The 25,555-nt window shown below is 36.7% G+C and overlaps 1 protein-coding gene across 3 annotated transcripts in view; it reads right to left on the bottom strand.

Moving 5' to 3' along the window:
• The window catches only part of cdk14 (cyclin-dependent kinase 14), an 891,964-nt gene that overhangs the window by 634,350 nt on the left and 232,059 nt on the right, over nucleotides 1-25,555 (bottom strand). For all 3 annotated transcript variants that reach the window (XM_039736967.1, XM_039736966.1, XM_039736968.1), the window contains one exon: nucleotides 18,831-19,076. In XM_039736967.1, the coding sequence (XP_039592901.1) occupies nucleotides 18,831-19,076 (246 nt within the window). The remainder of the gene's footprint in view (nucleotides 1-18,830; nucleotides 19,077-25,555) is intronic.

Here is a 25,555-nt window from a genome sequence, read left to right as displayed (position 1 = left end):
ATCTGTGAAATATGTAAGTAATGCTGTAATTTTATAAACTATTTACTATATACAGAAAAATATTGTTTTGACTTAATAGAACATTATGAATTAATACTAAAGTGGTTTTAGGCTGAATCAGAGAAGGCTGTTATTGACACAGCATCCCTTGAGTTGTTTTTGCTCCCAGAAGCACAGCAAAATTGAAGAATGCACTATAAGACAAAATAAAACTATGTATAGTGTCACAATAAAAGATTAGTTTCCAATTTATGTGCCTAGGTGATTAGTGCTTTTCACTAATAAATACTAAAAATGCTTTCTGCCGCCTGTGTTTTTATTTTTTGATTTAAAATATATGCTAACATTTAAAGTGAAAATATATATAAACATATTATACCTTGTGTCAAGAAATTATTTATTTATACATTCACTCAAGCTGTATTAGGCTATCTGTGGCCTTTGGACATAGGCCAATAGAGAGGCATCATCAGGATGTCGAGATGATGGACCATTAGTTAGAACAAAAGGATTCAGATGCCACTTGGCGTGTCTTGGCAGATTAGTACGGAAGAAATGTGTGGCACTTCTAACATTAAGTTGGATCCATCAGTTGTAATTAGGAGGGACACACAGACCCATATCAAGACTATTATAGAAGAGGAATCAAGGCTTAACAAATACTGTTTTAAAAAACTCCCTGAGTGTTTTAGCGTGGTATTATGCAACTATGGCATTACATTATGTCAATATTACATAACTGGAGAATTTTCAGCCTTTCAACTTCTAGCATATGCATATCATTTATTTTAAACCAGAAGATTCTTTAACCTAATGGGCTACTGTAACTTGGTATAAACACACATCCACGTTTTCATAAAAATAATAATCTATAATTGCTAAATTGCTCAAAAATGATATTTTGTTTCAAAGCAATAATCAATACTATTTGAGCACAATATTTCACAGTAAAACTACTTTAAATAATGTCTGGCACAGTGGGGTGCAGTTAAGACATTGCTGCCTCACAGTAAGAAGGCCTGGATCTACGTCTCATGTTCTCCCTACATGGAGTTTACGTGGTCTCCCCATGTCTGCATGGGATTTCTCCTGTCTTGTGTCCTGTGCTAGCTGGGATAGGCTCTTCAAAAAATTTTTGATACAGTAACGGCTCATTTAGAATTTAAAGTAAAATGGATGACTAAGAATATTGTCCTAATTTATTATCAGACTATTCTTAAAAGCATACTTCATATCATGGAGCTGGCTAATATATATTATTACTCTTTAAGAAGAAAATGAAGCATAAGTTTGCTTTAAATTATTCACAAATAAATGCAAAAGTGTTATGTGGCCACATAAACACCTTCCATTGAGAAAGTAGACTAGCATTCCAGTACAAGGCCCTTAAACAGAAAATAAAAATTAAGACAAGCCTTCAAGTACTGACTTCTAAGTATAACCTGCTTATTTCATTTTTGGGTCTCACTGGATTTAACCACTAACAAATCATTCTGTTTAAGAAATTACTATCTTTAACCCACACACCTTGCAGTTTTCAAGGATCTTTCATTTAAATTAATTATACTTTGAACTGTTAAAATATTTAGTTGGACTGGGAGTAAGTATATTTTTCTACACAAAAAATACCAGCACAAAATAATCATAACTGTGCGTATTATTTTTAATAGTAGTAATATTTTATTTTATATGTGATTTCAAATTCCCAGATGGCTCTTAACTCAGATTATAGTTGAAAGTCCAATTTCCAATTTTTGATTGTAAAGTACGATCCAAAACTTAATGTAAAGACACAAAAAATGAGGCCTTACATGAATTGATACTCATACAGAGAATACATACCACATTTATAATCAATATTGTATGAAGAATATTGACCAAAAGCTGCTTAGGTTACTACTGGTTGATTAATTTAGTTGTAATCCCCCTGGTTCATAACAGTTTGAATTATTACAAAATCGGTTCTTGTTTTGCATAGGCCTTTTTCAATGAGCTTTGCCTGACATCACATTAAAAGCAACATATTCCTCCTCCATTGGTCTCCTATGAAAATACTGCTGTACTTCCAATATGCGTATTATCTTTCTGTTTCATTTTGCATTCGGGTCGATGGCTTTTGAGGAGCAGAGGAAGGAGACGTTTACAGTTTTTCAGATGCACTCTTTCTTTAGTTTCATTTTTCACCCCTTGGGATTTGTGAGATATATGTGAAGGGTGGAAAGTCCTGAGTTCTGTACTGTGCCTTAAGGTGTCATGATCCGTAGCAGGAAGCCTGTTTCTTTCAGCCCTTTCCTCTTACTATAACTATGGAATCTCATTATTTATTTATGGAGTATTTGGGCCCTGAAACTACAACTTGCATTTTTGCTGTCTTGACCTATTTCTTTGCCACCATATTGAAGTAACATTATTTCAGGAACTGTACTTTCTTTTTGCCTGATGTCAGGCACTTTGAAAACAGATATATTACAAACTTGTTATCGGCTCCTGTGAAGAAATATAGGTTGCTTATTTTCGTTTTGAAGAATGTGTAGCCAAGTTTAATTTTCTTGGAGGAAGACAAGATGGGACATGCACATATTCAGCATAACAGACACTAATTCCATTTCAAGGTTCTTTCTGGTCAAATATAGGCAACCCAAAGCAAACTACTAGACTTTTTAAATTACTAAACAAAATTTTTTCGGTTAAGAGTGAGCTTTGCATTTGGGTTCACGTATTACTTTGAAACATTTAAAGGAAGCTCGGAGCTTCATAAATAAACAAAAGGTTCCTGGGTTTCAGTGTAATCAAAAAATTCTTATCAAACATTTGAAACAATATTCTCTTCTGCTCATTCAAATGCTGAACACAACCATTTTCTCTCATTATTTAAACTGTAGCATTAATGCAGCAATTATCTGTCTCTTCTTAGACAGAGTTTCAGACCACTATCCTTAATGAATTAAGATACTAAAATTTTAAACTTGCTAACGTCAATGTGTTGTTTATAAATTGGCCCACAAAGATTACAGTGATTTTATTGGACAAGACTCCAATTGTTTTGTTGTGCTTTTTTGTGTAATTTTGTGATCATTTTTTATTACTGAAATGAAAATGAAAAATTATCATATAAACTAAAATTGTAATTTTAGTACAATTAAACAATTAAACATTCATCTCATGAAAGACAGCCATCCAAGTTCTACCCATCCTAGCCCAGTATAAATTAAGTAAGCCTTGAGGGGGAAAGTGCAACGATGTTGGATAGAAAATGAAAGAAAAGAAAGAAAAAAACCCTCCGTGAAGACAGAATCACAGCTCCTTTCTATATGGCTATATGGCTGCAAATAAGTCACATAGAGGACTATCAATTCAAAATACAGGGGCTGGACTCAGCTTTCGGTCTCTGCCACAGATAATTCTAATAGTATAAGATTGATAGGAGACTTGCCAAATTTAAAGGATAACATGCTAGCAAAATGTTAATGGCAATTTAGCAGTCATTACTGAGAACAGCTTGTGATGGAACCTAGTGAGAAAGAGAGACAGCAGAAAAGTTTAAAAGAACGAAAATCTGAAGGAAGAAGAGGATTTTGTAGGAAAGAATAAATTAAATAAACTATGAGACAGTATGCCAGAAAAGTCTCACTATGGGGTTTTCCCAGAACATGTGCAGAAAGGTACCTAGGAACTTAGAAGAACAACAATAACAAAGCGGATCATGAAAAAAAAAAAACACGACATGGAAAAGCATCTGCTGGGAGTTAAATAAAAGCGGTGCAACTGGGTATGTTGGCCTCTTAGATACTAATGTAACATTCATAAAAATCACATTCCAATTAGAGACCACATTTATGGTCGTTCAAGAAAAGATAATGTCAGACATGGACAAAGCAAACACAAAACAAAGATATTGTCTAGTTTGGAATGGAAGTGGTGTTTGGAAGAGTAAAAGCAACCAGCAACCAAAAGAAGTCAAGTAAATTTATATCAGATGCAAATTTGAAAAGGGAGCAAGTGGAGTTAAGGGTAAGCATCTAAATGCAATGAATGGATCATGGGATGTCGGAAGTAAAAAAAAAAAAACATGCATTTTCCAGTAACTAAATATTCTACAAGTAGATTAATAAAAACATTAAGGTCAAAAACATTAAATGAATCATTCCAAGGCACTGGATATTACAGTTCTTAAATCATAAAGCATAGCAGGGCAAAATTAATCCTGGCACAGTGAGTCAATAGTGTGGCACCATTAGATAACAGAAGTAAAGTTGGATGATGATGGTAAATTGCTGGTAACAGTTTTTTTTCAGAAACTCAATTGCTTTGTTTATTATGGGATTGATCCCATAAGAAGCAGGAGAGAAACTTGCATCTCCAAAATGAATTTTAAATTGTTCTGCAGGAGCCTTAAGACACCCTAAGAAAGCTTTACAGGTTGTTAATAATTCTCGGGATTTAATAAATCCAATACTTTTTCATTACAAATGTTGTTTTATGGCATCATTTCACACACTTCACAATATAAATATAAACTACAGAATCTCTCTTTATGCTGATGCCACCCTTCAGTATCGAGGTAATGATTCTAAATGTGTCACACCTTTTAAAATCTTTCTAAACCATCTCAGAATTTAAGATGAACTGGCTGAAGTCCTTTCTGATACCATTTAACCCCAAAGCCTGGTCCACAGTTTCTATAACCGCTATCCATTTTATTGATCAATTCAAATGTTTGTGCATCGACATATCCTCCTAAGCACATGAGTATATTCCTTCAAATGTGTCAACAAGTCGATCCAATCATTATTAAATCTTCCTTTGCCTTTTCAGTCCATCATAGCCATTGTTAAGACTCAGCATTTATGATTCTATCTCCTCCCCCTTCTTACTGGTCACAATTTTGGTCCTTGTTTTCTAAATATATTTGAAATGGCAGGAGCCCTTGGTAGAAACACTTGTTCTAATTCACAATAGGTATAATGCAGGTGTTCCACATCCAGATTTGGATATATAATCAATGCCATGTGCTACGTCCAAGCTGGAACTGTCCTTCATACCTGGGCTCTCAAGGGGTCCAAATTTGCCCTTCCCTATAAAGATAATATAATTGTTTGTGCCAATTTCAATCTGAAGACCTTCTGACTTCCCCTGGGAAACATTACACATATGCTATACAAGCATTGCACATAACAGATAGGCAGTCTAGTATATCCACAAAGAACATAATAAACTTACATTTAATAATCATGCATTGCTAAATAGTGGACATCCCAGATGTGGGATGGAATCAGCATACTGAAAAATCTGTTTGGGAGTTCTGGGCTTGAGTCATTCCAAAATCTCCAGTAATGCTTTGACATTCCATTCCTTTCTTTTTTCTTCTATCTGCAATATTTTTCCAGCACACAAGGTCAATGAAGTCTCAAACATATGTCCTCTAAAGAGCCATTTGCTTTTTGCCTTACAAGCTTATTTTCATATTCCAAAATGCCCATTTTAAGTCTCTGCTCTTTGCATAAGTCCTCTTACCTTTCAGTGATTTTGAGATTTCACCTTATCCTCATTTTCTTGCTGGAATACATCTTCAAAAATGTTAGATACTTCTTAAGGATCCCTAACCATTTGTTAGGTTTTATCTAACCCTTCACCAACTACACTAAATTGTACTTTGCCTCGGATCTCACTCAGATCCTTGGTTTTTTGGTATTCCCAGCATGCAGATGTCCTCCTGTTTTAGTTTTCTAGTCTCTAGTGTCTATCATATTTTCTTTGATTTTGTCTATTACCATTCTTTTTCTTCTACACTCCAGAGGTTACACACTGTGTGCAACAGTTTCCTTTAAATTACTGGAATTCCCTTTTGTTCTGTAAATTTCTTCCTTCCCCATTTCTTCACAAGGTCTCTCCTCCTCAACCATAGGTCCCTTGACATGATAACTGTAACAGATTCAGTAGTAACAAGGAAAGTGCAAGAAAACAAATTAACATCATCATCTTTTAACAAATAAACAATTAAACAAAGGACTACTTTACACATACTGCATGCTTCTAAAACAATGGTAAAAATTGTTTCTCAGTTCTTTCACTGCCCTTATGTAAGACAGAGGTAATGAAGGGTCAAAAAATGTTGTGAATTTAATGAGAGCTTACAATCAACTGAATAAAACGCCAAAATCTCAAAGTTAGGAAACTATATGGCGCACCAGTTCCATCGGTATGCCTAGTAAACATATCTTTTATCAGTTCTCTTTAACTGACATTCTTAATCCAAAGAGCTCCCTGATATAAAGCAATTCATCTTCGGATTCATCGACATAGCTTCTCCACACATGGCTCCAATCTTACACTAAACACAACAACTAAAAAAAAATACTAAAGACTTACTATGTACTTAAAAAACATGTCCTAAAAGCAAACCTCATTAAATGCATCAATTGAATGTCTTACTCCTCTAACAAGAGATTATATGTAGTGTACTGCATGTTTGTCTATATAAATGTATCTGCTTTAGGTTAGAGTAGCTGTTGCTTCCCAATAAAAGATTTCTGTACTCATTCCACCAGTTGGTTCAGTTAAAGCTGTTTCATGTCATAAAATAACAGAGCATCCAGTCAATCCAACCAAAACTGAGATTTTGGTGCTTTTCTGGTCAAATTTGTTATGTGGTGGCCCCCTCTGGTTGAGTGTGGTGGTGTGCTAAGGTAGCATCACTGCTGTTCCTGCTAGACTGTGGGCAACGGTGGAAGGTGTGCGTAATGGGTGCTGTTTGGGTTTAAATTTTTTTACATACAGTCACGTCTTAATGTTACATATTGATCTTTTTTGGTATATTATAAAAATGATCATGACAAAGTACTGGCTTGATTCCTGCCTTGTATGTAATGCTACATGGACAGGCTACAACCCCTGCCTCCACGACCCTGAATTGGAATAACTGATATAGATAGGCAGATTGTGAAACAGTAATCCGGCACAAAATCCTTTTGAGTGCCTGCCCGAATCTAACACCTACAGCAAGGGGAATTCTTTTGGAAAAGTAAAGAACTGATTTCATTAAAAAGCCATGAGTGCACAGCATCATGTGTCACAAAGAAACAAAGGAAGGAAGTAATATTTCCACTACTACAAAAGCAGGAAGTGGTGTATGTCTTTTAGTTAAGTTAATAAAATAAACACTGATAAGATAAAGCTAGAATATTTCAACACCCCAGGATACAATCTAGAGATAATGTGAAGTACAAAAAAAGAACAGACAATTAAATGGCAGAGTTAACAGCAAGGAATAACCTTTGACAAACTGCTCTGTATAATGCTGCCAATATCAACCCATTCAGCATTTACTATTAGTAAACTGAATGCCATCTGTAGGCCTTATTTGGGGTTGTGCCTGGGAAATATAGCCAGAAGCAGTTGCACCAATGGATGGACCAGAGACAAGCAGTATACATCAACTATTTATTATGCAGTTATTTTAAATTATTTTACCTGAATATGTTTTTACCATTTGCCTTTGAAAGGGCTGCGGTGTGAAAAGGCTGAGGTAAATAGTTTAGACCTAATTTTCTCTGGCTAAAGCTTCACTTACAGAATTCCCTGGTTCTCTGATAGCTATCAGTTAGACATTTCCAGAAGGATACATAGAGCAGAGTTTACAATGGCAAATTCTCCTTTACTGACTCCTCTTAGACCAAAGCAACAGCAATTCTACTCTATAGTGCTCATAGACAGCTGAGACATTCATTCTATTACTGACTGAAAAGATGACTGAGCAGCACTGTGTTTACCGTACTGATTTACAGTGGCGATGTGGTAGCTCAGTTTACTAGTCAGCATACAGCACCCAAAAAAAAATTGTGTGCAGTGATTAAAGAATTATTGTGTTAATTTTATATGATTCAGGTGCAGTCTACATTCTGGTGTTATTATGCCCAGTGTTGTAAAGACACACAACTAACATGAATGTGCAGTTAATAAAAAACGGACGTAAGGAAAGAATATCCAATATGTATTACAACACATTGTCCACCATTCATTGATTTTGTTGTATTGCCAGACAGCTAAAGTCTGATGAAGGAAAAAGATGTAAACAACATATAAACAGAGACTGTAGTTGGAAAGAAGCAATGCTAACCAATGCACCATAATGTCTTGAATAATTCCAATAGCTCCATATTCTAAGCCCTGTCTTTCTAGTTCATACCCCTATGGAACTGGAGATAATTATGCCATAATTGGGTGAAAAACAGGAATAAGACATACAGCATATAATCTGGGACAATTCAGAGTTGTCAATTATTCTAACATATTTGAAATGCATGAAGGCATTAGAGTATCTGGAGAAAATCATGCAAAAACTGACTGGACTAAAAAACTGAACTCAGGAGCCACTGTGCTAGAATAGAATAGAATAAAATCCCAATTCGGAAAGACTTAGGACAGTATAGAAAATGCAAATAAAATCAGAAAGCAGCGACTAATAAATGATAGTAAATGATCTTTACCTGAAAATAATATAACAGCCCATTATATGATGTTACAACTAATGAATTTTATTGTTGTTGGTTTTTTTTTTCAAAAATAAGCACTTGTTTTAATTTTGATGCTTGCAACACATTCCAAAAACGTTTATACAGCAAAGAATTTACCACTTTGTGACATTGCTTTTCCTTCTCACAACCCTTAATAAATGTTTAGATACTAAAGGATTCAAATTATTGAGTGTTTCAGGTGTAATTGTTTTCCTGTTCTTCTTGTAAACAACTCTTAAGTTGAGCAATAGTATGAGGTCTTCATTGTGGCATTTTGCCTTTCAAAACGTGCCACACAATCTCATTTGGGGACAGGTCATGACTGCACGCTGAACAGTTATGCAGCTATGTCTGTTTAATGTGTGCAGAATAATGTTTTGCCTTGTCTTTGCTGAAATATGTACGGGAGTTCATCAAAGAGATGTTGACTTGAAGGCAGCATATGTTGCTGCAAAAACTGTATGTATTTTTCAGCATTAATGATGTCTTCACAGAAGTGCAAATTACCCTTGCCAAGGGCACTGACACAACCTCATACCATCACAGATGCTGGCTTCTGGACTTGGAGTTGGTAACTATTGAAGAATATTTGTGACAAAATTAAATGTAATCCAACATGTCAACTACATTGCAATGTAATGCATATGAATGTGGTGCATTTAACTTAGTCATGGTTTTATCAAGTCATAGTTTAAAACATATCAACCAAATCATTAACTGCTTTTCATGTCAGTAATGCTTTTGGATACTGTTAATGTAGGGCTTCCTTTTTGCATAGTACAGTTGTAACCCTAATTTGTGGATGTATCTATGTATTGTGTTACTTGATAAAGGTTGGCCAAAGCACTCCTGAGCCCATGTGGTTATATTAACTACTGATTATCTACTGAAGTGCCATCTGAGGGATCGATGAAAGGCAGTCAGTGAAAGCTTGCATCCTTATCCTCTATGCACTGAAATGTCTCCAGATTCCTTGAATGTTTTAATTATATTATGTATTACTCAGGATCAACTACCCAAATCCCTTCCAATTTGAATTTGTGAAACACTGTTCTTAAACTTTTAAATGATTTTCTCACACATCTGTGGAAAAATCCTCGGCCCACCTTCGCTCCTAAAGGATTAACCCTTTCCTGTATGCAGCTTTTGTACCAAAGCTTGATTACAATCACCTGTTGAACATCATCTGTTTCTACTCACGGCATTCTTTTTTTTATTTAACTCATTACTGACCTAAAATTGTCCAACCCACATTTTTTTGTAACGTGTTGCAGGCCCGCAATGGTAAGAATGAATATTTTTTCAAAAAAATGAAGTTGACCAAACTAAACTTTAAATATACTGTCCTTATACTGCAGTGAATTTTGAAATCACTGTTTTTATTTGTACTTGTTTTCTAAGTCATTCCATCTGAGCTGAGGTTGTATATTATATCTCTCCATATATAAAATCCAACATCTGTCTGTCTGTATGTCTGTCCGCGTTCACAAGAAAACTACTTAACATTTTTAGATCAGGTTTTTTTCTATAATTTGCTTGAACTTTCCAGCTGATTTTGTGACTTCTCTCATGACACTGTGTATCATAGTTTGCTTGCGGTACCGATTTATTTGTGTGCATCCAAGAGAGAGACGCAGCGAACCCAGGGGAGGGGGGCAGGGGGTGGGACCCTCCTCACTCACTCGCCGGTGTCAGGGAGTGTACTTTACCTCCGCTTAGCTAGCGAATGAGAGGACTACTAAAATGGATTTTTTTTCTATAATTTGCTTGAACATTCCGGTTGATTTTGTGACTTTTCTCATCGTGCTAAGAATCATACTTCACTTGCAGGAGCAATATATTTGCACTAATCTGAGACAGAGGCTGTGTGCAGAGGAAGCGTGACGTCAGGAGTAGGGACAGGGCCCTCCTCACCTTGCCTGTGCTTAGCTAACGATGCCTGTTGGTTTATTGATTTTTAAAGTTTGTCCTGTTTCACTACTGCACAGGTAGAGCCACAGGGGATGGCTAGTTATATTATCCATCTGTGGGAGGAAACCGGAGTGCCCGGAGGAAACCCACGCAGACACGGGGAGAACATGCAAACTCCACGCAGGGAGGACCCGGGAAGCAAACCCGGGTCTTCTAACTGCGAGGCAGCAGCGCTACCACTGTGCCACCGTGCCGCCCTAGTTATATTATATTTTATTATATTGTTTCAGCTGTGTTGATGAAGGCTATACAGCAGAAAAATGGTGTTTCTAACTTTCCTTTCATTGTAGTCAGTGTGAGATTAACATTTACCTAATTTTGTTTTATCAGATGCACGCCAAAGCAGCTCTTCACTCATTCCATGTCCATCTCTGACTGGCACCTAGGATGGCGGTAACGGTAGTTTGGTGGTCCGTCTTTTGTTGGTCTTTTTGTGTTAAATATGTTGTTACTGTATTTTGTGTTGTGCTTGTATGTTACACCCAATCTATCAAGACAAATTCCTAGTACACATTAGTGTACCTACTTGGTAAAGTGAATTCTGATTCCAATATTCAAGTGTATACAAAATTGTGTTTTTTTCAGAGGTGATAGACAATATATGAGAATGCAGGTTGAGCATTCTTAATTCAAAATGCCTGGGACCAGAAGTACTTCAGATTTTGGAATATTTGCATATACATAATAAGATATCTTGGGGATATGACCCTCATCTAAACACAAAATTAATTTATGTTTTATATACACCTTATACACATAGCCTGAAGCTTTTAATAATTTTGTAAATGAACCAAAGTTCTGCGGTGGGCTGGCACCTTGCCCAGGGTTTGTTTCCTGCCTTGTGCCCTGTGTTGGCTGGGATTGGCTCCAGCAGACCCCCGTGACACTGTAGTTAGGATAAAGCGAGTTGGATAATGGATGGATGGATGGATGAACCAAAGTTTGGGCAGAGCAGCATCAGCAGAATATCTGTATCAGCTGTTAAACAACAGCAACGACACAAAATGGCAGGCTTCAATCTCCACCTCCACCTACAATGCTGTGTTTTGATTAAAAGGTTGCTGCATGTAGATCTGGTGGTGATGATAATTAATCACAAACTGGCATCAAAAGAGCATCACAGCCTATGTTTCCTCTAAGTGGTGTGCCTGTGTGCCATGCCGCTGTTATTGTGCTATTCCTTCCTCTCTGCACAACAGTTTGGAAGTGCCGCACGGCTGTTATCAAACATTTTGGTACTGCACCAGCAACTCTCAAAACTCTACGCCACCCCATTTCTTGCTCATTGTTTGTGTGTTGGTGGCTCACAATGCTGGATACTTTACAGGGGATTCACAGCCACTCATCTGTTAAAAAAAAGAAGGAAAATTGGTCATAGCCCCACACGGTGCAACTAGCCACTTAAGGCATCATGTCTGCGCTCAAAACGTTTTTGATTTTGGAATTTAAGATTAGGTACTGTATGTTCAGTTTGTATTGTATAAGTATAATGTATGATTTTACCTTTCTTTGTATTTATTTATCCAGTGAAAATACAGAGCTATAGGATTACAAAACTCATACTGTAAGCAGATAAATAAAATGCAGCCAAGTGCAACATCAACCTAAATCGCAATACTTCAAAATTGTAGGCTAATTTTTATGCTCCAAGCACAAGCCTATTATTGCACATTTGCTGGCAGGCAGAGTTGAGGAAAAGAAAAGCTCTTCTTTTGGAAAACATTTGGAATTCCCTTTTGAAAAGGTCACATCCATTGAGACTGCAAATCTTATTTTTTTTAAAATTCAACAGTTTACACAGACACCAGTCAGCAGAGCAGAAATGGTGACATTTATGAAGAAACGTATATCATTAATATCAATTGAAAAAGAAGGATGTTGTGTGATGCAAAGTAAAGAATGATAAAAATGATAAAAAAAAAATTCTGCCAAAGATGACCTTTCATTAGCGTAGGCCCCCATTAGAAAGTCAAATGGCTAAACAGGTACCCAAATGACACTAAAAAAGAGAAAATTAAGAAAAAAAAAACAAAGAATTGTTCATTTTCATACGGGATGAAAAAATACAGAATTTTTTGTATACTTTAAAATGATTTATTGACTGCGTAAGCTATATTTTAAATAGACATACCTTTATGTATCTAAGGTGTTTTTTTTATTTAGCTGTGTTTACACAATTGAATGTGAGATAGGTCTTTGCAATTGCCTCCATACATACAAAAACAAGTTCATAATGACAGCTAATGTAGCTATTATTTTTCTAAATTCAAAAACATTTACCTTATTGGAAGACAATCAATCAGTAAGTTGTAATAATTAATCAAGGGTGTCACCAACACAAGTGCACCAAATAGACACTTAATACAGTAGTCTGAATGTACGTATGGATTGGGTTCATCTTTCCTTAATGCCTTATATACAGTTATTTGCACAGTGGCTCCTTCTGTCCATTCATACATAGTTTCCTTCACATATTGTTAAGGCCATGGCATGCTTCAAAGTTTTCATGTACACTATTGAATAACCCAGGGATTTGTTTTCAATCTACAGAATTGAAGAATGTAACCTGAAACTGAAATCCAGCTGCCTACAAGCTCATCCAATCTAGAAAGTGCCAGAAAATGAGCTCTGATTGGCTCGACTACTTGTTCACAGGAAACCATGGCGCATACAGACAGTATCTGAATTTTAAAAAACTGTATTGAAAACTTACAGAATTCCAATATTTCATTTTTATATGTTTCTACAAGTAATTTATATGTGCCTTAACGTATTTGTAGACTGTGTATTGTATAAAGAGTAACTGCACGTAATTCATTCCGTTACCAGCAGCAGTCTTATTCTTTCTTCCTCAGGACATGTTACAATTCATGAAGATAATTTCTATCCTTCACTGCATGTAAAAAAAAAAACACTCCAGTATTAATATTTAATTGATTCAATTGTTTTAAAATGTGTTTTACAAATGAGCTGGAGACAGGGTCCCTAATACTTTTTAAAAGCTCCAGCTTTATTCACTTAAAAATGTCAAGAAATAATCTATGTAAGGTAAAACATTGATATTTAAGAGGTGCTAAGGGTTGTCTGTCTCCCAAATGAATACTTATTATCATATTGTACTGCCTCAGGAATGGAAAAGCAAACTGACTAAATATGTCTGAGGTGCAAGTCTCTAAGCATCTCATAGACAGCAGCCACAAGGGTGCAGGTGATGAATAATCTATATTCATCATCTGAGGAATACTGGAAATTGTTCTGATAATGCATGGGAGAATTGATTTGTATTCTTGCTTGTGTAAAAACTGACAAATTACAACTAAACCAGTTTTGCTTATGTCAATGTGATTTCCTAAAAACTGAATAAGTGTGCGAAGGTGTTCACAGAGATAGGTGGCCATATCCACTGAGACAGACAGAAAAAAAGAACCTTCCAGCAGTTTATCTCAGAAAATGCCAAACACAAACAGATCTTCAAGTCTGTCTTTTAATAAAAAGCCACAACCTACAAATTACCACACTCTTTGAATTTTTCTCCTGCTGGTAGAAGACATAACAGATAACTTTTCAACGACTTTAGCTCCACTACCACATGAATAGCCTTTAATGGCATATTGTATACACCATTTTACTGTCTGCGCTTTGTAAGGAATAGGTAAGATCAGGTATTTAAAAATACATTTTAAAGTGAAGTTCGGGTATCAGTTAATAGTAGTAATATAGTAGTAGTTGTGTTGTCATGTGCCGCGAGCTCTCCTGCACCATGATAAAGAACAAAATGATAAAATACATTCCTGCTGTCACCTTCGGCCAAGTTTTTCAATTACTTTCAAACTCAGAGTAGCCTTTTTCACCATCAAGGAAACTGGGCTAGAACATCCTTTATTACTGCATTGTCCCTGCATGGCCAAGCATTTAATCTCCTCTCGGTCTCCAACACTTCCTGGTTAGTGGCCCCACACATTACAAAACAGGCTGTGTGCCCTCTAGTCGCCAGAAGATGTTGCCATCTCTGGTCTCAAGGTCCAGCCATCATGCCAACTGCTGAGTTCCTTTTTCTCTTGTGTTATAAGGGAGCATTCCTCCATCTGTTTAAAAAGCATTCGTGAGGCCTACCCTTGTTTTGTGCTGCGGACACTTTGTCCACAAGTTATAGATACTGTATATAGTCTCATTTAAGTTCTCCTGTGGATAAGTCTGGGCTTGATATTACTGTATAATTTCTGGTATTTTATAATGTTGGTCATATAAGTCAAATGTGGAAAACTCACGCTATTGGTCCAAGAGATTATGATATACTAACGCCCACCTGAGAGAGTAACCACGGAGCACACTGCCTTTTTTTTCTATGTATTGTGCCTACATGACCACACGGTAATAACCGAACTATTCTAAAGCGACATTTGCATTAATTTGTGTTTTTCGTATCTCACACCCTCATACACCTTTATTGTGAGATCATCTCTTATCTACGATGGAGCGTTCGATCAGAAGAAAATATGAACCTGGTTTTAAATTAAAAGTCATTGAAGTTGTGAAAGAAATTGGTAACTGCGCTGCTGCAACAAAATTCGATGTGTCTGAGAAACTGGTGCGAGATTGGAGGAGGCAAGAAGATGTAAAAAAAAATGTAAGTGTCGTATTTTTGAAAGGGTGTATAAGTCAGGGTCTGATTTTATGACACTTGACCTATACATGAGTATATACCGTACTTATAAATTTATGACACTTTAGGACTAATGAAAAATTGACTAAATAGTGACAAGTGAAAACATTTAAACAAAGTTTATAATCTTGGCATTACCAAAAAGAAATACAACTTCACAAAAGAAAATTGGGCCAAAAAGTCAATCTTTGCATGGTAACAACAAAAAAGACAAAACTCCCTCATTCCCCAAGTTTCTTGCTTGTTACATTTTTACAGCACTGATTTAGTCAGCAGAGTTTTACAACATGATCTTGGTAAGTCAGATACTTCATTTTAATATTTTTTAACTTAAAAAAGCACCTTCTTTAATTTCCAGATCTTTCCAGTAGCACTGCCTCAAAGCTCTAAGCATACAGTTTTTAGTCAATACCATTGGTGTGGAGTTGACATGTTCTCCATATTTTCATATGTCTTCTTTCGGCATCCCAAAGACAAGTACGTGTGGATATGTCCTGTGATGGACTGGTGTCCTATCTAAGATTACAAGCATTTGAGTTTTCTACTCAACTGTTGATACAATCTAATCCACAGCTCAGGTTGAGGAAAAAAATGGAGATAAATGAACACCTATTTATTGTAAGCTTGTACAATTTGTGTGTTTATTCTTTCCAGATCTAAATAGAGAGGAGCATACTCTAGTAAATGTAAGAGACTGATATTTCAGAATATAAAATAATTCAAGACAAAAATTAAGAATTAATGAAGGCAAGTGGGGACAGGAGTATAAACTGTTGTCTCACAGGTATGTTCCCCCAATTGCTGGGTTGATTTTTTCCAGGTAAAGTGGATCCAGAAATTATTCAGACCCTTTCACCCTCTGTGATGTATATTGAATTTACCTGGATAAATTTGCCTTTTTTGGCCATCAATCTCAATCAATAATCCATAATGACAAAGTGAAAACATGTTTTTAGAAAATGTATTAAAAATGAAATCTCACATGCATATAAATATTCAGACTCTGTCGTGCCACTCCAAATTGTGGTCAGATGCTTCATCTTTGCTTTAACTCTCCTTGAGATGTGTCTAGATTGTGATTGGAGTCCACCTGTGGCAAAGTGCATTATTTGGACATAGTTTAAGAAAGGTACACTCCTATGTATAGAAAGTCACACAGTTTACACTGTTTGTCACAACAAAAACAAGCCATAAAGTCCAGGGAACACATTGTGGACGTCTGTGATAAAATCCTGGTGAGCTATAGATCAGGACAATGGTATAAATCCCTTTCTAAAGCTTTGAGTGTTCCTAGCAGCATAGTAACCTCAATAATTGTGACATGGGAGTAGTTTGGAAGCACCACAACACTTCCTAGACTTCCTACTTGGCCAAACTGAGTAACCAGGCAAAAAGGGTCTTGGATGAGGAAGTGACCAAGAACCCACTGGTCACTCTAACAACTTCAGAAGTCCTCTATTCAAATGGAAGAACCTTGTCAGTAGCACCCAATCAATCAGGTGGTTATGGTAAAGTACCTAGATTGAAGCCACTCTTAAGAAAAGGTATATGGCAGTCGGCTTCAAGATTGAAAAGCATGAGGAAAAAGATTATCTGGTCTGATGAGACAAAAAATGAACTCTTCGGGCAGAACTCCAAGCACTATGTCTGGTGATGACTAGGCACTGCTCTTAACCTGCCTATTATAATCTCTATGGTGTGTCACACACCAGTTTGCAGGCCCAAATAAATGTGTTTCTCCACCAAACAGGGGGATGGTGCTGTACTCTAACTCTTTCTCCTCTTTCCCACTGCAGGCCATCATAAGAATCTACCTCATAAAAACGTCAGTTCTGCCTCACTTTTGTTTTGGACTCAAGTCTGTAAAGACCTATTGTTGTTTCACCTTTTCATCGACCAACTTTTTTCTGTCTCCTCTTTTTTGTTTTACAGGTGAAACAGGGTGGTGGCAGTATCAAGCTATGAGGATACTTATCAGCGGCAAGAACAGGGTGACTGGTCAGAAATGAGGAAAGAATGAAGGCAGCCAAATACAGAGAGGACCGTGATGAAAACCTGCTCCAGAGTGCACATGACCTCAGACTGGAGCAACTGTTCACCTTTAAGTATACTGGGATCCCAAGACTAAGACCATGCTGGAGTGGCTTCGGAACAACTAAGTATCGTTGAGTATCCCAGACAAAGTCAGACTTGAACCCCATAGAAAACCAGTAAAAGACTTGAAGATGGCAGGTTTACAGATGTTTCCCATACAATCTAATGAAACTTAAGAGGATCTGAAAGGAAGAATGGGATAATCTGCCGAAATCCAAATATGAAAAGTTTATAGAGTCTTTCCTAAGAAAACTCAAAGCTGTAATTGCTTCCTAAGGGACACCTACAAAGTTACCAAATTAAATGTCTGAATGAAATTTGCAAACAATTCTAAAAACATGTTTTCACTTTGTCATTATGGGTTTTTGAGTGCAGATTGATGGGCACAAATGGCTAATTTATCTATTTAAAATTAAATTTACAATATAATAAAGTGTACAGTAAGTGAAGGAATTGTAATGCTTTCTAAATCCATTGTAAATTTTCCTCGTTCATCCCAAAAAATGCAGGTTACGTTCACTGGACATTTTTAATTGGACAAGTTTGAGTGAGTGTCAGTGTGTACAGGAAGACGTCCTATAATGGACTGCTGCCGTGAACCTGACGCCACAGAGGCTCCTGTTCACCTTGAACACCATGAACTTGTCAGATTAGAAAATAGACAAAGACAATCCACGTGCATTTTCATTCTACCAGTTGTGCCTAATACTGATATAAAAATAGTGAATAGAACCTTGAATACAAATTAAATACATGAATCCACATCTGACTAAGAGGTCTTCAGGCATTAATCTCAGCAGTAACAGTACCTTTCAATGGCTCAATTACTGTTCTTGGAAAATGTACAAAAAAACTTACTAATAATAGAGAAGACAACCAAAAATGCAATAGAATGATAAATTGACTAATAATTGTGCTTGCAAGATGCTATCCAATAACACTCATCTTTTTAAAGCAGAAATGTAAATGACTGTGGCAGACATGTCTCAAAATTGTCTTACAATATAGCATTTATTTTGGTAAGGATTAAATTCACTCTTTCACTTTAACAGAAAAGGTCATCTGTTGGAAACGTGTTAAGAGACCCCATGAGGCAGCCACACCATATGGGCAAACTGTACTGTGTTTAATCTTCCAGTTCAAAATAAGGGACATTCTAAATAGATTCAGTGTTTAAACTGCAATTTAAAAGTCAAATAGGACAAGATGTTTTGCGGGTACTGAGTTATTTTATTAGCGAACAAAATTATAAAAGGACAGCCTAAAAAAATACAGACACTTTAAGAAAGAAAATATTTTCCAGTTTAATAATTTTATTCATTTAGCTTCCAGTGATTATATCACACAACTATAGATTTATAGGAGTGTTTCAGGAATTGATTCGCACACCTTAAGATACACTAGAATATTATACTATCTTTCTCTTTGTTCTTTGATGTGCACCTTGAACAGATTAATTTCAATAATTTACCCAGATAGAATAGAATTGGAAGGTAGGTCTAAATAATATCTCTTCTTTTATCAAATATTGTAAATAAATAAATTGAATTCGGGCTGAGCAGCTGGAAATCAAGGCAGGTGTCACTTACCGAACTCGGACTTGAATGTCGCCGTACTTTTGGAGATTCTTTCCCTGCTGAGGAGCCCTTGAAGTTAATGCAGGCATTATTTTCCGAATGGACTCTCTTCACCTGATTTGTTGGTTTCTCGAAAGGATCAAAGCTGCTCTGTGTTCTTTGCACCCTGACCTTTTTGTCTTCAGGAATAGTGTCCAGGTGTTTGATCACCGAGTCCATTCCCTGACAATTTCGAGTAGACATCTTTGTGACACATATCTGCAAATAAAATAGTAATCAACTGTAATTTTAAATCTATTACCACAATAAGTGAACATTACGGTGATCGATATTTCAAAAAGTTCATTCTTAAAATATTATGTTGCTATGGAAAATGTATATAACACAGTCTTTAACATTCCAATCTAACATTTTTAACATTAACATTCCAGCAGCAACTTAAACACCTTAGAGAATTCAGAACTGCTCAATAGGTAAAGGTGCTGTGATGACACTTTATAAACATACCAGTCAGTCCGCTTGTGAGTAACTGTCCGCAGATTTGAAACAAATACAGGATGACAACTTCCAGAAAGTCTGGTAGTCTAAGTAGTTACTGCCTTCTGCCTTCCCTGTTTAAATATTTACTAACGATTCAAATGGCCTAGAAGTTAATACTACCACTTGTATGAATGTGGAATTCTAATTACCACTATATATCCAGGTTGAGTCACCTTACCATTCTAGCAAGGTGGATAATGATGACTAGGCTTTGCATTCAGCTTTCGAGAGAGAGTGTTTCTGATGAAAATTTAATAACTTGTTCATATTCAGGAGGCTCATTTTGATGAGTGAGGCTGCAGATCTTTAATTTATCTGAACTGCTTCTTGACGCAGTGACATGGAACTCTTCTGTCTTTTCTCTCTGATAGTTAAGGGGTTATGGAAGAACAGCATACTAATTTTCTCAGTTAATACTGGGATAGAAGCATCATCATTGTAATTTCATCTGTCATTAATGACAGGTGAGTGAAAACTTACTTTGGCTATAAAATAAAAGGTGACAGACTTAGTGTAAATCTACACAAGAATACGTAATGCGAGCAGGCACACAACAGCATGCAATGTTCATTTAGGAAAAATCATTATTCTTTCCTAAACAGTTTAAGTATTAATCAATCATCAATCACTTTCTGATTTTAATGAGCTCTTTCCACGGGGGTATTACCACAACACCTTTTCCAAATGCTAATTGAATGAATATTGTATAGGACAAAACAATATTATATGTAGAGTATATTATAGCAGATATAGGCATTAAAACTAACAGGAAAATGTATTAATGAGACAACCTTTAGGCAAAATAGAGGAAAGGAACTGCAGTTATATTATTTCAAATAATTATTGTAATAAAGAGAACAGTAATTCTCTATTCCCTCCAGTATTTCAAACATAAAACATTTAAATAAAATTGATATGTACTGTAATGATGGAAATGCTTCAAAGATTATCCAGTAAAAAACTGGCGAAGAGATGCAACGACCTTTTATGCTCAATCAACATTTTATCGACAATAGTGCTACGTTATGTTTAAAAAACAAAAGAAAAGTGCAATATTGAAATAAATCATTGAACAATAAGGTGGTTAGTCAGCCAGTCATTTTCCAACCCACTGTATCCTAACACAGGGTCACAGGGGTCTGCTGGAGCCTATCCCTGCCAACATAGGGCACAAGGCAGGAATAAATCTCAGGCAGGGCGCCAGCTATCTGCAGGGCACACACACACACCAAGTACACACTTGGGACAATTTAGGATCAACAATGCACCTAACCTGCATGTCTTTGGACTGTACCCGGAGGAAACCCACACAGACACGGGGAGAACATACAAACTCCACGCGGGGAGGACCCAGGAAAGAACCCAGATCTCCTTACTGTGAGGCCATCATGCTGCCCACATTAGGATGGTATAACAAATAATGTTGGACAATAAACCAGAATATGTTTTTAGTATGGATGGAGACAAAACACCAAAAATGGTAAATAATGTAAAAGGCCATTACAGGCAATATTACTATCTTGAAAAATATCAGAACTGCTCAAAAAAATTAAAGGAACACTTTTTAATCAGAGGACAGCATCAAGTCGATGAAACTTCTGATATATTGATCTGGTCAGTTAAGTAGCAGAGGGGGTTGTTAATCAGTTTCATCTGCTTTGGTGTTATTGAAATTAACAACAGGCACTAGAGGGGCAACAATGAGATGACCCCCAAAACAGGAATGGTTTAACAGGTGGAGGCCACTGACATTTTTCCCTCCTCATCTTTTCTGACTGTTTCTTCACTAGTTTTGCATTTGGCTACAGTCAGTGTCACTACTGGTAGCATGAGGCGATACCTGGACCCTACAGAGGCTGCACAGGTAGTCCAACTTCTCCAGGATGGTCATTGCCAGAAGGTTTGCTGTGTCTCCAGCACAGTCTCAAGGGCATGGAGAAGATTCCAGGAGACACGCAGTTACTCTAGGAGAGTTGCACAGGGCCATGGAAGGTCCTTACCCATCAGCAGAATTGGTATCTGCTCCTTTAGGCAAGGAGAAACAGGATAAGCACTGCCATAGCCCAACAAAATGACCTCCAGCAGGCCACTAGTGAGAATGTCTTTGACCAAACAATCAGAAACAGACTTCATGAGGGTGGCCTGAGGGCACGACGCCCTCTAGTGGGCCCTGTACTCACTGCCAAGCACCATGGAGTTTGATTGGCATTTGAAATAAAATACTAGAACTGGCAGGTCCACTATTGGTGCCCTTTTCTTTTAACAGATGAGAGCAGATTCACCCTGAGCACATGTGACTGACATGAAAGGGTCTGGAGAAGCCGTGGAGAACGTTATGCTTCTTGTAACATCGTTCAGCATGACCAGTTTGGTGGTGGTTTAGTGATGGTCTGGGGAAGCATATCCATGGAGGTAAGCACAGACCTGCACAGGCTAGATAATGGCACCTTGACTGCCATTAGGTATCAGGATGAAATCCTTGGACCCATTGTCAGACCCTATGCTGGTGCAGTGGGTCCTGGGTTCCTCCTGGTGCATGACAATGCTTCATGTGGAGAGAGTATGCAGGCAGTTCCTGGAGGATGAATTAATTGATACCATTGACTGGCCCCGAAGTTCGCCTGACCTAAATCCAGTAGAACACCTCTAGGACATTATATCTTGGTCCATTCAACGCCGCCAGGTTTCACCTCGGAATGTCCAGGAGTTCATTGATGCCTTGGTCCAGATCTGGGAGGAGATCCCCCAGAACACCATCCGTCGTCTCATTAGGAGCATCCCCCGACGTTGTCAGGTATACATACAAGCATGTGGGGGCCATACAAACTACTGAGTACGATTCTGAGTTGCTGCAATTAAATTTTGGCAAAATGGACTAGCCTGCTGCATTATTTTTTCACTTTGATTTCCCAGGTGTCTTTGAATTTAGCCCTCTGTAGGTTGATCATTTTCATTTCCATCAAACAATGTGGCATTCTTTCGTTCCTAACACATTACCCAGTTCATATCAGCATAGATATCCAGCAGGATAATTTTCTCATTGAGATCAGATGTGTTTTTAAAGTGTTCCTTTAATTTTTTGAGCAGTGTATCTCGGTATATATTGGCAATATTCTGATGTTTTTTGTAAAGACTTGGAAACACATAAAACACATTTAAAAAAAGTGTTTTAAGAGTAAACCTTCTTTTTGTGAATTGGAGAAATGTGAATTTCATAGAGACAAAGGCCAAACAGGAAGTTAAACAGGATTTAGAGAAGTCTCCATGTTATACAGTTGATTCACATCAAGAATTGTGGAGTGAATTCTTGCCTGTAGCAGTATTTTCTAAGAATGTGTTAACTTATACTACACTAAAAACGTCACCATTTCAGTGATTTTTGGATCCCAGCCTCATCTTTTATTCATCCCTTCTTGGTCTTCATCCATTTCCAACATGTCAGATTACTTCACTGGGTTGTGGTGGATGCGAAAGCTAGCACCATAGAACCTAGTGAGGATAGAAGCTTCTACCAAACCATTGGGAGTCTGAAGGAGAAGGAGAGCAGCCCCACTTTTTAAAATAGGGCTGAAGGTTCCTTCTCACAGATTAGCACCACATTATATTGGTTCTTATGTGATTTGGAGAAGAGTGGGTCCTGTGTCTTATGGTTTGACTTTGCCAGCTAATTTAAAATTCATACAACATTTAATGCATCTAGGATGAAACCTGTTCACTCCAGTCCTTATGATGTGCATCATACCCATCCTGTTAGGTAGCATGGCTCAGATGAGCTCAACATCCAATCTATCCTTAATTCATGCAGTCATGGTCTCATTGTTGAATACCTCATTCAATGGTAGCAGTATGGCCTTAGAGATTGATCTTGGGTTTGCTTTGTTGGTCTCCAGGCTCATGATTTTTTGTCTTGTTTACACAATCATTTTCCAGGCAATCCTGACAGTTGAGGTTCAGAAACCACTCCTCCACTGTTGTGATCTGTACCTTTATTAATTTTTTTATGAGATTTCCAGAATGAATTTACATAATTTATACACTGATTTAGGGGTTTTATCTCTCAAGAATTAATATTTTTCTCATTAGTTTTTGTTGAATTTTTTTACCATAATGTCCAAAACGCCAGATTTGTTTCCTATGGGATCTCTGTTTCAGGGTATTTTGCATCTCCGGTTGTCAGAGCATTTATCCCGTTCTGTAGGATGTGCAACATCTGAGGCATCAATGGAGTGATGGTTTAAAGCTCACTCCAAACATCTGTAAAATATTAGACTTTTACGGATTTTTTAAAAAAACTTTTACTCCTTTTGATTATCCAGTTTTTTGATCCTTTACTCTTGGTTTTGACTACTAATTATGCCTTTAGTTTGTTTGAAAGATAGAACTGACTTTTGTTACTGACCTTAGCTTCCCTTTTAAATACACATACTGTATCTCCTGGATCTCTACATTAAAAACATTACTCTCTCACTTAGACTCTGTATATCTGGTCAGGCAGGTGGTATTTGAAGGACTTGTTTTGTTGATTTTGGCTTTTGGCAATGATTTCTGCATGAACTGTTAACCACTCGTTTCCTTAATCATCCTCTGCTTGCTTCTCAACTGCCCTTTTAAGGTCAATCCTTTTAAGGGCAAGAATTGGGTTTATGTTTCAAATGCACATTGAAAAATCTTTTACAATGGGAATATTCTTTGAGAACATTCTGCATCCGTTTTACAGGTATCACATTAACACATAAGTGCCTTGAGCATGGGAAACTTGCTATATAAAATGTACTATTATTATTATTATTATTAGTAGTAGTAGTAGTAGTAGTAGTAGTAGTAGTAGTAGTAGTAGTAGTAGCAGTAGTAATAGTATTACAAATCAGTAACAATGCACTGCACAAAAACACTTGACTTGAGCATTCATACTTTTTATTCTCTCTGTCTGTACATTTAGCATTTGTTTGCTCAGAGGTTGATGCTTTTGCTGCTTCCTGAACTGCTCTTCTTTTCTCCAGCCTAGAGGCCTGCTTCTTCTTTTCTTTCGTCAGCATCTTTTTGCGTTGAAACTTATTAAGTCAGTGTTTGAGTTGCAATCACTTAGTACATTTTCTTTAATTTTTCACTTAAGCTAGCACTTTTCAGCTTCAATCTGCCTCAAGAATGATTTAAGGTATGAAGAGGTAGGGGAAGGGATGGCGAAGGTTGTTGGTAGGGAGGAGAATGGCCCCCATACGCATGTCGTTGCTGAGAGTTGATTCTACAATAAAATAAAATAAAAATAAAAACAGGAAAAACCTTGGAGGTCAATCATCACCCAGAAAGCGGGTAATAAATGTCACGTAGTATACAGTATGTGTACCAAATTTCAGGTCAATAGGTCAAACTGTTTGCAAGCTACAGGTGATTTAAAATCCTTGACAGAGAAACAAACTGCCACAGTTGCGTATTATATATAAACACAGATAATGCCTGTTTTTGTGTCGTAATTTATTACATTTTCTGTTATTGTGGGAAATGTCTTTTTGACACCAATTTCTTACTTTATTTCCTAACTTTGTGCATTTGTTACTTATGGACAGAGACATTTTTGTCTAGTTGCTATGATGCAAGACAGTTGTTAGACATGTGATGCAAGTGCACATGACATTATGGCAACCATATCGTAAACCTACAACATATTAGTGGATTTTTTGTGTTTTATTCTAACTTTGGTACATTATAAAATTTTGTATTTATTTTTACTTTCTTTATGTTTTGTGGATCGACAGCCATATTGTTGAAAGCAACAATAAGTTGATGCCATCACGTGACAGCAGTAAATGAGGAATGATGATGTGATCGTACAGAAAGTTTAAAAGAACATGATTGAACTATTCCACTTCCAAAAAAAAATGTATTCATGACAGTGTGTTTACTATGTTTAAAGTAGTCTCGGAATTCAGTCAGCGATTATTATACCAATATTTAGTTCTCTCAGTTTATGATTTTTGGGTTTTGGCCTGTTTCAGACTAAGATTTCTTTTACTTCAATGTCCCAGTACTTGATGCTTTGCATATTTTTAATTCTAGGTTTTTGCCAAAGCCATCTTTTAGTCTATTTTCAGACATTTTTCCTCTGCCTTCTTTCACTGGCAAAAAAGATAGCCAGGCAATAAGTGATGTCTAAACTTTGTTGAAAAATAAAAAGAGGTGTCTGAAGTTTGTTTGAAAAT

Source organism: Polypterus senegalus, chromosome 15 (genome assembly GCF_016835505.1).
Source record: "Polypterus senegalus isolate Bchr_013 chromosome 15, ASM1683550v1, whole genome shotgun sequence".
Classification (NCBI taxonomy): Eukaryota; Metazoa; Chordata; class Cladistia; order Polypteriformes; family Polypteridae; genus Polypterus; species Polypterus senegalus.
Note: the sequence above shows the minus strand (reverse complement) of the source record. Positions and strands in the feature narration are given on the sequence as shown.